The sequence below is a fragment of the Macrosteles quadrilineatus genome, unplaced genomic scaffold (assembly GCF_028750875.1).
Source record: "Macrosteles quadrilineatus isolate MER2022 unplaced genomic scaffold, UCM_ALF_1.0 Scaffold_9__3_contigs__length_116548681, whole genome shotgun sequence".
Taxonomy (NCBI): Eukaryota; Metazoa; Arthropoda; class Insecta; order Hemiptera; family Cicadellidae; genus Macrosteles; species Macrosteles quadrilineatus.
This window is the reverse complement of record NW_026542602.1, coordinates 43,868,191-43,883,181: the sequence shown is the minus strand read 5'-3', so window position 1 is coordinate 43,883,181 and position 14,991 is coordinate 43,868,191. Positions and strand designations below refer to the sequence as shown.

The 14,991-nt window shown below is 31.7% G+C and overlaps 1 protein-coding gene across 1 annotated transcript in view; it reads right to left on the bottom strand.

The window, feature by feature from the left end:
- The window catches only part of LOC129003854 (43 kDa receptor-associated protein of the synapse homolog), a 59,918-nt gene extending 45,444 nt beyond the window's left edge, over nt 1-14,474 (bottom strand). Inside the window, exon 1 of the mRNA XM_054432180.1 lies at nt 14,416-14,474. Coding sequence (XP_054288155.1) covers nt 14,416-14,453 — 38 coding nt within the window. The 5' untranslated portion in view covers nt 14,454-14,474. The remainder of the gene's footprint in view (nt 1-14,415) is intronic.
- Between the last annotated feature and the right edge of the window lie 517 nt (nt 14,475-14,991).

The window sequence follows — 14,991 nt, the reverse complement described above, 5'->3', positions numbered from 1 at the left end:
GTTCTCAGAATTGAAAAGTTTCACATAACAGCATAGTTTTACTCATAACAACACGGGTAACGGACCAATGAGGTTCAAGGATTGAAAGAGAAGAAGTAAAATTTTGAGGATTCGAACTTCAACTAATCAGCTGTTCAGGCCAATTTAATTGTTGAGTGGTGCAATTAGTGTTTGGTACAACTTGTATCACTGTCAGTGACAATGAGAGGTTATAAACGAAAAAATAGAAGTTTTCTCTTTTAGTTATTTTAGTAGTTATGTAAGTTCTCTCTTAGAAGTTATGAGAAGTGGTTTTTAGTAATTAAAACACTGCCGTAGATAAAGTAGTGTACGCAACTGGCGTAAATAGTATTAACGACACGAGTAGAAGATTTAAGGTACGAGCCTTATCAACTGTTATGTCAATAAAAATGTTATGCATATTCATTACTTCCAACCCCTAAATTGAACTTTACAAGAACTCAAAATGTTTTACTATTTGGCTCAAATTGGCTTATTTCATTACTTTTGTAGAGTACCGTTGTTTAGGAGATGAAGTTGATGATAAAAACGTTTAACCTTATTTTCCTTTAGGCTGAGAACAATAGATCAATCACTACATGACAGACCATTATGATCAGATGGATTAGAAAGGTTTTGGGTTATAAGTTAATTAACTTCGAGTTCGGTTAAAAGTTGGAAGATTTACTGATAGCATCACACGCTTAACTGACATCAAGATCCTCCGAGGAATTATCGCCCAGGAGAAGATTAATCTTGCTGGTTTCTAGAGATAACTCGATAATTTCTCCGATTCCTTTTTCCACTTGATAATCTTTTAATCTACTAATGCATTGAAGTAACTGTTGAATCTTGATTAAATACTGGTATTTTTCAATTAGTCTCTGTAGCCTTAAAACGGTTTCGTTTTAAATCTTAGAACTAAAGGTAAAAATAAAAAAGATTATTTAAAGTTCACAACAAAGGGCGACTTAAGTTCTAAACTTTGTTTGTGAAACACTTGTGAATGCACAGTTTAAACTGTATTTTAAATCGAAATTGAAATAATTTTATTTCTGGTATCTCAGAAACATTTCTCCTCAATTTTACAAAACATCTCGGTGAGGTCTAATCGATAAAAAAGATTATTAGGGAAATCTTTGTGTTTTTTTTTCAAAAAACCATGTAGCCTTGCCAATCTATTAAATCTATACTCTTATAAAATTGAGATGGTTTGTCTGTCTTTGCAGCTCTCATGACTAAAATACTAAACCGATACACCTAAAATCAAGCACAAATATAGTCAACATATGAAGAAATGTCTTAGGGCGATTCACTTCCCTGAGTTCCTCTCGGGCTACGCCCTTTGGATGTCCAAAGTTTGAGGTGAGGTTTTCAAAAGTAAATATTAATCGTTCTCCATGGAAGCATGAGAAAATTCACAATGTTTACCTTTGCGTTGACATTACAATTTAATCAATCTGAACTGTCAAATGCTTGTTTCACAATTTCAAACAGCTAATACAAACAAATTAATTATAATATTTTACACAACTCCATGTGGTAGGTTTATTTGTGGTGGGTTTATCTAGTCTAAAATGTTGTCATAGATTATTTATTTTATAATAGCAAGACAATATTGTTTTTTTACAAATTTAAGACACCATTTCCTTTCTTATACAAATTTGTAATCATAATTTTAAATACCTACAACAACTTCTGAATTTTTCTGAATTTTTAAAATAGGTAGTTGATTAACTTTGATTCTTAGCTTTGTCTTTGTATACTATTATAAGTCTACGTTTGGCGTCCTATTGTCAAACGTTTAGGCTACTTTCATTATAATATATAATCTAGATTAAATTAAATGTAGTTTTAAAAGGCTGATATTTACGAGATAGTTTTAACTATCAAGATATATTTTGATATTAAGGGGACACCCATTTGTTCGAAGGTCAATTTTCTTACCGTAGTAAAAGGATGGGTACAACAGCTAGTTTACTATAAAAATTAAGAAGGTTTAGGGCAGGCTTTTGTCTGAAAACAGAGTGTTTAGCAGTCACATATAATTTTACTACAAATATTACCTTAAAATATAAAACTATATTTGTTACCTACAAGTACCTCAATTAACGTATAAGATTTTTATTAGTTTTGAATATATGTTTACATCATATTCAAAAGTAAAAGAATATTTTTGGTTTTATTTATTTTATTTGATCGGAAATGCTGATAAAGAAGATAAAATACATGTGAAGGGTTCTTGATCTTGCTTATTTCTCGCTTGAGCACGTACGGTCATTTTATCTTATCCTTATCTCAAAGAACACAGACATCCCCTAACCCATCATCCTTCCTTTTCTTCCAAAACCTACCACATCATGGTAGACTATAATGGATAAATTATTTTATTTTGTAAATAAATAATTATTAGTATCTGCAACACCAATTCCCTAAAGGGAACTTCGAGTGAGCATTTTCCAAAAATAGTGGAGTCATAAATTAATTACTTAAGTTCCGTTAAAAGTTAGAGGATTTACCGATGTCATCAGACGGAACTAATACCCAGGAGAAGATTAATCTTGGGGGTTTTGTAGTCTTTGACTTTTTCCAATTACTCTTTCCTTGTGGTCTTAATTCAAATACCTATATATTATGTAATGCTTCAGATAGCTAAAGATTCACATATTTTAAAATTAAATAACAACTTGTTTTTGAATTGTAAGCGTTTTTGGTTGTTTGTTTACCATGAATGTAGGGGAGGGGGTAAACTATAGTTGGTATGATGGTACCTGTCTCCTGACCCTTCGTCTAAATGGGACTGACCCGGGCCTTAAACCATTGGTCAGTCTCCAAGTAGACCCAGTCAGGAGACAGGTTCCATTATACAGACTGTAGTGGTTAGAGGACGGAACCTTAGTCCTGGGGTCTAGAGTTTAAATCCCACCAATAACCAATGCTGAATGTCCTAGCTTATTTTAATCTGTAGACCTGACTGTAAAATCGATATGTTTATTAGTAATAATGAGCTCTCTCTAAATTGGAATATTCCTCTACAAACAGCCATCTGATAAATATTTGTTTAATTCTTTTCAGTATTTTAAAGCAAGACGATATTGAACTGTTTAAAACACAATTTTTATTTCAAAAAGTTATTTCAAAAACTCGCTAATTAGCTAAAGCTCACGATTAAAAGTTGTTTTATGGTTTTATTTTATGTTTTGCATATTCCGTAGTATTGTAGTGTTATTGTTGCTGTAATTGTCCACTTTGTACTTAATTATTTATTTCCTATACACCTATATTTATCAAAGAACATACGACTGTCATACCATCAGAATCTGATTTAATCAATTGAATTGGTTTTGTATTTAAGTTCGATAAATACACTTCAATAGTCCGTTTAGGAGAAAATTACCAGTTTCCTTTTGTCCACAAGTCTGTCAAGAGCCTTCGACTCCTTTGTTACACCACGATCAAGTACCATTATTTTACAATACTTCAAACCCAATTGTTGCCTCCAGCCTAACTTATATTAAAGAGGGATCACTTATTGTAAATAATATAATTAAATAATTTTATTGCTAATTACTTATTTCATTTGTGATTGAAATTACCGTAACCAATAGAAACATGAATATTAGGTTTGTTTCTGAATAAAACCAGATATATGCATGTTTTACTCTTAAGTAAACTCTTAACATGTTTAATAAAATGTGTCATTTAAATATTCAAATGAATTAAGGATTTGTATTGCCTAATGTATGAAAATAAGCTTGTACACAAAAAAGCCAGACACATAAAAACGGCTCAACTATTACCTGACTAATTACATTCTAACCTTAGCGACTCAACGAAGGGGATTTGTGTACCGTGTTGAATTTTAGAGGCTTTACTCCTCTGCTGAACCAAAATCCTTGTTAAAACCACATTGGTGACTAAAAACTGCCAGTATTTTGCACAGATGTAAAGAGATGCTGCTACCTGATTAAATGTTCGTATCCAATGTCGTTGAATTGATCAAAATTTATGCGAAGGAAGCGTTGCAATCTTATCTTTACAACTTAGATGTCTTTGATTTTAACTAATATGTACCAGGGTTGAGAGGGAACTTACGACTTGTTGAATGTCAGATCGTTCTGAAAAGGTATTAAATAAATTAAATTTAATCAAAAATTTGGAAACGTAAAATACTGAGCTGCAATCAATGTCAGATCATTAAGAAACGACATGTGTGTAACTCTGAAATAAAATTAAACCGTTGGGTCGGATGATGAAACAATATCTTTGAAAATTAATACATCGCTGTATTTACTGTAAAGAATTATTTCAACATGATACTGCAAGAAAATACGGGTTTCAATAGAAGAAGATGTTGGTAATATTGAACGAGAGGCGACTGCTCATTCTGTACCCAATACTTGGAGATATATGAAGTTACTGATCAAGAAGTAATCAATGAGGGAAGCAGCTTTTCAGCTGATAACGTGAGATCCTTTCTCTGTGATGTTTTTGAGACACTGATAGAATTTCAGAAGCATTCCTGATGTGAAAAATTATATGATCAAAAATTTTGGATATTTTTTATTACATGTGTTATTGGCTAAATCTTGGAGAAGGCACGTTGTAAAATTTAATCTCATGGATAGAATTTTGAAGAAACACTGATTATCATTTTGAGTCTGTCACGATGAAATTGTTAACAGTTTGTAATCATAGTATTAACTGACAGATTTTTTGTATGTAAGTGAACCTGCAGATAAAGATAGCCTCCGAACAACTGGATAAAGTTATCATGAGCTAAGGACCATTAATGATTGGCTAGGATTGATCCCAAAGTTCAAATTCAGAAGTTCAGCAGTATAAAATGCTAGTCCAGCCGCAACCCTCTACAGTATGTTATAACATAACCTACCCATACAACACAATAGGTTGGTAACACGTATTATAACTAAAATCTTATATTCATTAAACGTAAGTTGTTTGATTTTCTTACTAATGCAACCACCCTGTGAAAGCTCATGATTAATTTTGCAAATTATAATAAAAAACAGGTTTAAGTAAAAATTATTTACAGTATTCAGAGTAATTATTTACAATCTTCAGAGTTAAAACCCACTTACGTATCGCTGTTACTTATTAATCAGCGTAATCTTTATTTGTTGTATAATAAACCTGTGATATAGCCTATCTTATTTAATTCGACAATTAATTGTATAATACAGAATATGGCATCAACTTATCAATAGCAAAAATATTGTATAATTGTATAATTATGGTCATAATTTAGCATAAATATTGTATACCCCTTGCTGTAAAATTGAGTTTATAATCCTAATATTTAGCAAATGTCGTATTGGAATTGCTGAAAATTTGGTTTCCAAACAGAATTTTAATACATTTTTCTACCCACTGATTTAACAAATGTAAATTATAGAGTTAAAACTATTAAAAATTTTAGAATCAATCTCTTACAAGTTTGGAGTTTAAAAGAAATGTAGAACTGTAGGAGTTAAACAACAATAAACCCCCCAATCGTAAAGCAAACATTTCCAAGAGTCAACAAATCCCCGATTTACCTTTCCAATACATTTTGTTTCTATCGCTTACTTTATTCTTCAAGTGTTCAACATTCAAAAAAGTATATTTATACACGATAATACCAACCAAATAAATAACTGCATGGTTGGTTGCCTTGGATCCTAGCACCGAGTGTAATGGAGCAAACTTTGTCGCACGTAGGTTGGCAATATTGACCTACCTTGACCCCACCACAGGGTCAACCCAGGGCTGCCAACTGGATGAACGTAAATACAACTCATGACATCCTGGTTTATTCAATTTCATTACTTCGCTAATTACTAACTTGAGAAGAAAATGGTTCTCTTTTTAATACAGAAAACCAGTATTTTTCACTATTTTAAATATGATTTGGGAATGCCATAAAGGTACGGATTTGGATCCAGATAACTAATATATTTTTCACGTACAGTGGTGTAAAAACGTTATTATATGTAACTTAATTTGTGCAGAACATTTATTTTAAAGATGAATAGTGCTAGAGCTCGTCTAATAATAAGGTTGCTGGTACAATCCTGAGAAAAGTCTCTAGCTGATTGATTTAGGTCAGCTGAGCTTGAAAATTAGGCTTTCTAGTCACACTGCAGAAAACAGCTGTTTTAAACATGCGTTGTGGTAGTAAAGCTTTCTCTGCAGTGCAAAGAATAATCAGCTTGAGTCAAGAATATCAGCTTTACATTTTTATAGACGTAAAATTTGCCCGATGATTCTCAAAGAAAATAGTGACTATAAACACATATTTAAATTGTATGATTATTAATATTTGTTTCGGTTACTAATAGTTGCATGTTGTGTATTTCATTACAATATAAACCCTTAGACAAATTTTACGTTATTTCTGGATATATGAATGTATTATAGTTGGGGAAGTAATACATATTGCATCTGAATATCAATAACAGATGTTCGTATATAATTGAATTGGGGAGCTAATTTCTGAATTTACACAATGCACGAAGTTTACGTGAGTGATTTGGCAAAAATAACGATGCAGTATGACAAACATAAAGTGTTTTATACACACAGTAACTTTTATTTTGACTCCCACTCATATTCCGTTCCCCCTTACTTGCGTCAAAAACAGTAACTTTAGGCCCTAGTGATGAAATACACTATTACGAGCTGCTATAAACGTGCTACAACGGGAGGAGAATAAAGGTTATTCCTTCGGTTTTCTGTATAAAGTAGTTCACAAATCTATTATTCATTTTAAAATAAAAACATCATTTTATCACCTAGTGATATATTCTACAAGACTCGTACTTACTGTATTTAACCAAACATAACCAAACCTCTTACTAAATAACACACGAACTTTTTCATGAAAATAAAACATCAAAGACGTATTTTTCAAGAAAATAAACAAACTCTAGTTTACTGAATTGGCCAGCTGTTTCTTTTAAATAATGAAATCGAATAATTTAAACATTGGAATCATGTAAGGCTTAGGAAATTCACTCACACCAACACTTTTAGGCAGATTCACACACTCTAAGCTTCATTTTGATGTGCCATATTACTATATGCCTGTATTTTTATTTGGTAAAAGGCCTAAAACAATTGCTACAAATGTTACTGTGTCACTAGGTGTTTCTGGATGAAAAAACAGCTGATCTTACACAATAAAAAAGCTGCACAGGTAATCTAACAAATCTCCATAATAGGTGTTTCTGGATGAAAAAACAGCTGATCTTACACAATAACAGCTGCACAAGTAATCTAACAAATCTCCCATTAGTTTTGGATTAAAAAATTTTTAGTTGCGTCCTTAACACGTTATAAAGATACAATGATACATCCTATTTAGATAAACATGCATTTAAGTCAATATAAATTCCACGTAACTTGTATACCAGTTTTATGTAGCTTAATAACTCTCAGGAGTTCCTCCTCAAACACAACAGTCAATTAGTGTGTATGAGGTTGACAAAGGAGCAGAGTCCCTACTAGACTCTAATTGGCTGTTATACGTCGGTGTTTAATAAGCATTCTGTGCTTGTTTCAGAATTTATAACTATCTGTATCTATCGTTTATTAAATAACCGTTACAATGCAAAACAGGGCCTAAAGGTGTCCTTTATTATTAAGTCCTAACTAAGTGCATCTAACTCAATCTTACATTCATTGTTCATTTAATTTAAATATAGTACTTTTTTATTGCATTTCGACATTTAGAGATTGGGACTAGTTTTAAGTGTATTAAGCCACTCCATACAGGGTGTTTCGAAATATTATTACTTTTTACGATATTTAAACATTTATTCATAAAGTGATCAAATTAGTTACCTCCATGCTCTATATAAAAGGGAATTATTGAGAATAACTGTAATTCCTTACTATATAAGAGGGAAGGATCACAAGGAGTAAGAGAAAATATTAAATACCCCCGTCACAGCAAACCTGCAGACCTAGCGAATTTCCGTTTTACTTACTTGATTTTAAATTAAATCTAAAATAGCATTACGTTTAACGATTACCTAGGTTTGCTGCTACAAGGAGGCTAATAAAGTGTCTTAATAGTAAAATATTAATAGCCTAGTATAAAACAAATAAGTTTGATCAAAATATATCTATTAACAAACAATCAAAATCATTTTACACTATTCTACCTAAGAATAACATGGGAATTATAAATTTACAATTTTTTAATTTCATTCGTAACTAATACTCTTACAAAACACGTTAATATACTAAATTATTTGTTTTCTTCAAGCTTTTTAAAATGCTCTAGAGAAAAATTGGGAAACTTTGTCTTTTGAGGGTCAAAGATTAAAAATTTTTACCACATAAAACCCTGTTCCATGAACCAATTATGCCGGTTTCGTTAAAATTGAACAAAAATTACTCGAGTTATCATGTTTACGTACACGTATATAACATGGATATATTATATTATATATATGTATTTAAACACATATATAATATTTTGAGTGGATGGTGCTTTAGGCTTCTGGGGGCATCAAAATGAAAACGTAAATCGGTTTCGGGTCTATGTTTTACCATAAGACCTTCGGTAATAGCTTATCTCCTATATGGGATGTTCGCTAAAAGGGGAGGCATTAAGTTTTACACTATAACATAGTTACATAGGTTACTAGGCTAAAATTTCAACTTTTAAGGTGGTGTGAATAATCTTTCAACGTGTTTTTTATGCAAATCTATTAAGACCAATTTCAAATTGATATGTATTTTTCTTAGGTAGTTATTTAAGTTATTTTTTACATTTATTAAAAATAAAAACAATTGTATTTGTATAAAACCTTACATTACATATTAAAACGAAGTACTTAAACTAAAGCTATTTTTCTAGTATTTTTTCTTTACAATTTCATCATCACAATAATTATTCTCAAACGACTAATTAACAATTTTATTATTCTTAGCAACTTGTCCATCTTTACTGATTTCGTCCAAGTTGGTGTTCTAGCAGGATTCCCCTTTACAAACCTACCTTGCATATTGCAGAACAGGCAACACCTATCTTAAAGCACGAACAATGTGGTGCAAAAACACCTTTCATACATACTGGCGTTTGCAACTTGTTTCTTAAATTCCTCAAACTTATTTTCAATCAATACAAGTACGGTTATCTTTCGTGGTTATGACGACCAGGACAGCACTAAGACATCAGAGCAGCATTGTCGGTACAAGCATTTTTGTCCTGAACAATGGGAACGAGGTTTATGGGGTAAAGTTTGGGTTTTCTTATTTACTTTAAACACAAAGTTTTCCAATTTTTCTCTAGAACATTTTAAATAGCTTAAAAACAAATAATTTAGTATATTAACGTGTTTTGTATGGTTATTAGTTACGGATATAAATACTAAAATTGTAAATTTAAAATTCCCATGTTATTCTTATGTAGAATAGTTTAAAATGATTTTGTTTGTATGTTAATAGAGATATTTTGATCAAACTTATTTGTTTTATACTAGGCTATTATTATTTTACTATAAAGACACTTTATTAGCCTCCTTGTTGCAGCAAACCTAGGTAATCGTTAAACGCAATGCTATTTTAGATTTAATTGAAAATCAAGTAAGTAAAACGGAAATTCGCTAGGTCTGCAGGTTTGCTGTGACGGGGGTATTTAATATTTTCTCTTACTCCTTGTGATCCTTTCCCCTTACGTAGTAAAGTAAAGAATTACAATTATTTTCAATAATCCCCTTTTATATAGAGCATGGAGGTAACTAATTTTATTACTGTATAAATAAATGTTTAAATATCGTAAAAAGTAATAATATTTCGAAACACCCTGTATGATGTGGTTTATTACACTTAAAACTACTCCTAATCGATTAAAATAACTAAAACCATCGAAAACCACACCTCACTCGACCTTAAACGTAAAAACAAAATTATTCAGGAAAGGGGGCCCTTCGGAGCAAAAAGGGCCTTAGGACGCCCAACATTTTGGAGACTCATCGGATCTTCATTTCTCATATTATTAGTAACTCACAGGTGAAATTTCATGAATGTACAAATTTTGTTGTTTATAAAACCCTATTTTACCTGTACTATGAAGCCAATTAAAGAACTAGGCGTGTAACAAAACTTGGTGTATATAAATGCACCTCAAGATTTTGATTTGAAAAAGGAAAAATATTTCTAACTAAGAAATCAGAGGGAGTTCAATAAAATGAACTGTAATGGAAACAATAAAAATTGAAATTGAATAGAATGTTAATTTGAAAGAAAATTAGAAAAGGAAATTATTACTACTGTATCTACGAAAGACCTCAAAATACGGCATCAATCACGATATCAGTTGAGAAATATTCCGATTCCTAGATTATATTTTGGTCGTTCCTCTGTGATTGACTTTGTCGAAACAATAATAAAACAACATCTATTTTATTAAAATAAAACCTAACAAAATTATTCATGGACCCACTTTTCATCTCTTAGCATTTATAACGAATACCCGGTGAATTTACTCGTTTTGATATTTATGTCAAGCTTATACCCACTTCGTTTGTAATACTGCAACTTTAAATAGTTGCAAAACTAGCTCAATGTGGTCCATTTTATTCCGTATATATTATATTACTAGCTGTAACCCGCGGGCTTTGCCCCGTTTAACTTCTTAATTTTCAAGATGATCTCGTTCGCATGGCTCAATCACGTCCTGGTTGATGTTCGTTCACTACGCTCACTCACCTTTAGGTTGGAGCTCGTTCGCTACGCTCACTTGCCTTCAGGTTACCTCGTTCACTATGCTAACTCGCCTCCAGGTTGAAGTTGGTTCGCTACGCTCACTCACCTTGTGCTGCACCCTGTTGGTAATCTTTGTAACTTTAATGCTATTGATTGAACATCATAGAACAGAAACAACTTGTTTAATTGAAACAGCTGTTAAGATTCATTAATTCCATTTCTCATAAGGTTAACATGGGAAACTCCAGAGCCACTGGGGCGGAGCCCAGAGGTCGGAGGGTAAAATCCTTTCTTAGTGAGCGTCTACTACCCAAAAGGAAGATGCCTGCCAAGTTTCAGGTTCCTAGGTCTTATGGTTTCTGAGATTTCGTGATGAGTGAGTGAATGAATGAGTCAGTGGTATTTGAGGCTTATGTAGATAGATTAGGCGTGTACTGATCGAACCATAGCTGGATAGTAATATCGAATAAAAATAGCTGATAGTTATGAAAACCAGCTAATATTTTAAAGATACCCTCTTTCATATACAAATTAGTGTGAAATTTAATTTTTTTACATTCAAAGACAACTGCATAGGCCTACTTTCACACTTCTCTAATACAATGTTCAATCTATTACATTATTAAAGTGATACAATCAAACTTTATGTAAACGGTTGAGGTCATTTACAAAATAAAAATACAGGCATATGGCACATAAAAATGAAGCTTAGAGTGTGTATATTTGCCGAAAAGTATTGATATGGACGGATTTCCTCAGGGCTCTGCCCCACAGGCTGATGTCCAAAGGGATACGCCTGGCATACTTCCAATGTTCACATGATTTAATTTAATTTAGCTAATGAAACAGCTGGTCAGTACAATGAACTGGTGTTTGTTTATTTACTCGAATAAGATGTTTGTGACGCTTTATGTAGATTGAGGAGGGTTATGTTTGGTTTTAAAGTGAGGTTGTATACGTTTTGTAAAGTATTGCTCAAAGTTTCATTTTTTCATTTATATTGTAAGCTACATGTGAAGAGGGTTGAATAAAATTGAAGAAAATGGTAAAACATGTTATTCATAAAGCATCAATATGAAGCAATAATTGATGCTATTGCTACACTAAGGTATGTTGTCGTATTCTAAGTGATCTATTAATATCAAAAGTAGGGGTTTGAAAGTAAGAAGAATTACACTTTTAAATCAGTTTATATTTTCAAACTAAATCATAGAGTTACTGCGTATTTTAAAACACACATCAGCACCACTTTATTAGCTCTCTAGGGCACATTTTCTTCCCGTTGCAAAGCACGGGTATAGCAGCTTGTTACATTTTACATTATTACAATATACATTTACATAGTGACTTTTAAAACATCCAAATCGATCAAGAGCTAGTAATGATAAGCTGTGTAAGGAGTTCTAAAGAAAGTCATCAATCGTAAGGGTGGTTCCCGGCTTTCATCCCCTTTGTCTTATTGCACCTCATCAGTTGGACGTTTGCCAATTTTCTTCCCTCCTAAAGCTTTTCTGTCTTCCCTAATAACATGGAAAATGGCCTCTCTTGTATGAAATCTTCTGGAAGTCTTAAAGGATAACAATTTCTATGTTGGCAAAGAATGTATTTCATTTTATTTTTTACAACTCATATATTTTAGTTGAAGATGGTCCATTTTTCTAGTGGAACATTTCTTTGTTAACTTTTAACGTTGTTTTAAAATAACTGAATCATCAAATAAGTTGATTTATTTTAAATGAGGTAGTATGAATGTTTGATATTACTGACTTGTAATTTGGAGTACTTATTTGATAACAAAAAATTAATATAAATTAATAAAAGCAGTCGTTTTTCTTCCTTCAATAGTAAAATTTATAAGGTCAAATTAGTTTTAACGAGAGCTCTCCCAGTGGTCGAAAAGTCGATCGAAAGTATGTATTTTGCAAACTTCTCTATTTTACCCCAAGCTGTAAATAAAACATGTGATTGGAATTTCTTCCATTTGTTTTTATTTTGTGTTTATTTTTTCGTCGCCAACATGGCAACCCAAAAGGCCCACCATGTTAATTTTTTTTAAATTACAAATTAATTTTTGGTAGTTATTTTGGGGCCTATTTTAATTTATACAGAGATTCTGCTTATCTACAGGAAAATATCTTTCATTTGGTACCAACCGCGTGAAATTGGGTCCAGTAGTATGGTCAGGCTAGCTGTCATAAGTTTTGCAAACGTTTTTTAGTATATAAGATTTTCACTGCATCAACAATTCTCGTTCATGCCTGTATCATAATGTAAATAAATATTTCCTCATATTAAATTTATTTGAAAATTTTGTTGAAATGTTTCAGCAAATATATTCAAAGTTGGTTAGAATAGAATCCCGAAATATAATTGTGGTTATAAAATTAAAAGATTTAATACTCTCAGCTTTTTCTTGAAATAAGCATATCATTTAAATTATTTTTCTTGTTGGGTTTTACGTAGTTTTGTTTCTCCCATGTTAAATTTAAACAAATTTTAGCATAAATAAAAAAAATAATATTTTTTCATGCTTCAAAATTACTGTAAAATGTATTTGCTTTAGTTATCAAATAATGAATGTACCATAAATTTAACTATTTTATTCAATGATGTGAGTAAACATAAAAAATATTCATTGTAGTTTGAAACAGACTTGTTAACTTCATAAAAATCTGAGGCAATTAGAGCTGACTAACAGGCATTAAAAGTGAGTTTCTGCAAACGCAACGGTATAAAGATGATTTTTGCAAATTAACTCTAAATTATTATGAATTATTTTAATGGTTTAATTTCACTAATTGAAGCTAAACTCCATCCAAAACCGTTTACATAAACGGATTAAAACGATAAAAAATCTCTCGATAATGATCCAGATTAGAGCATTTTTTTAAATTTTACTATTAAATAGAGTCCGGTGTTTGTTTTTAAGTTTATTGTATGGTAAATCTTTATAGTATTTCTATCTAAAGGGTGTGATTACTTAATAATAAATCCTTTATAAAAGTGTGTGAGATTTTTATTTACATACTATTGCATTACCTTACCTTGTTTTTATTATATTATATAGAAATTCGTGTCGCTCAAAATATAATCTAGTTTATTACGGGTGCTAAGCAAGGAGTTTCAAATGCCACAGAATTGAAAGTGTTTTTTCGTTAACTCACGCGGAATCGTTTGACCTACTTTGTCTTTTATGTAGGTCAAGGCCTCTGTTTTCTTTGAACTGGTTTGGATAGTGAAGGAACTATTTTTTTATTAATCACACAGTTATATTCATTATATAACTAGGAAAAGTTAAATGCAGATTTATTCTCAACTTATGTATTTTTAGGATAAATACTTATTGTATGCTTCTGTAGTAAGAATTTTAAAATTGGATTTCCTTCTGTCATTGGTAGGATTTTTAAAATTAATTATATTATCTCTGAGAAAAATGATAAACAATTTTTTCTATTATTGCAACTAAATTTAAAATATTTGAGCACGATTAAGCATTGAAGAAAATACAAGAAATAGTATACACAATTTATGTTTAACGAGTGTCTCTTTTACCACAATAATTTGAGGTGGGAAACTAAAACTCTGTAAAGTCAAAGTTTGTTTTTTACGAATCTGAATTTCAAAAATCAACACATTCAAACCAAAATTGAAAAATAAATAATATATATATATATATATATATACATGTTGACCTACCCTAGGTACTCCCGTGAGGCGATGGACTCCCACGACATACCGATGACGTCACCACTACCACCGCGATACACTAACTGAGCTCCGTACAGCATCCGAAGCCGCCCGAATGCCCGACCCACCCCTGACGCCCGCCCGCTGCACAATCAATACGACTTATTGTGCTTCACGGCCGAGACCCGTTTTTGGGGAAGGTCCTGAAACTGGGTTAACCCACCTTTACGACAATGGTAACCCGGTGTCAAGGGATGACTTAATGTATGTAACTTTGTAGCAAAACACTTTAGTCTAGGGAGTTGTACTGTGATACGGACTGCGTTATGTTTCCGGGTATTGTATTTATTTAGTTTTTTGTGAGACAAGGTATTCAAATTTTTATGAAGACATGAACATTGTATGACAGGATTTATGACAGGATGAAAATTGTACAAACAAACATTAAAGGAAACACATTTTTCGGTTGCAGTTTGACCATCGTTTTTGTGTGTAAAATTTACTAAGGAGTAAAAAATATTTTGCGTACTCCAATTTTTGAGAGTACATCAAGGGATGAACACGTTGCTGTCATATATTAGAGGA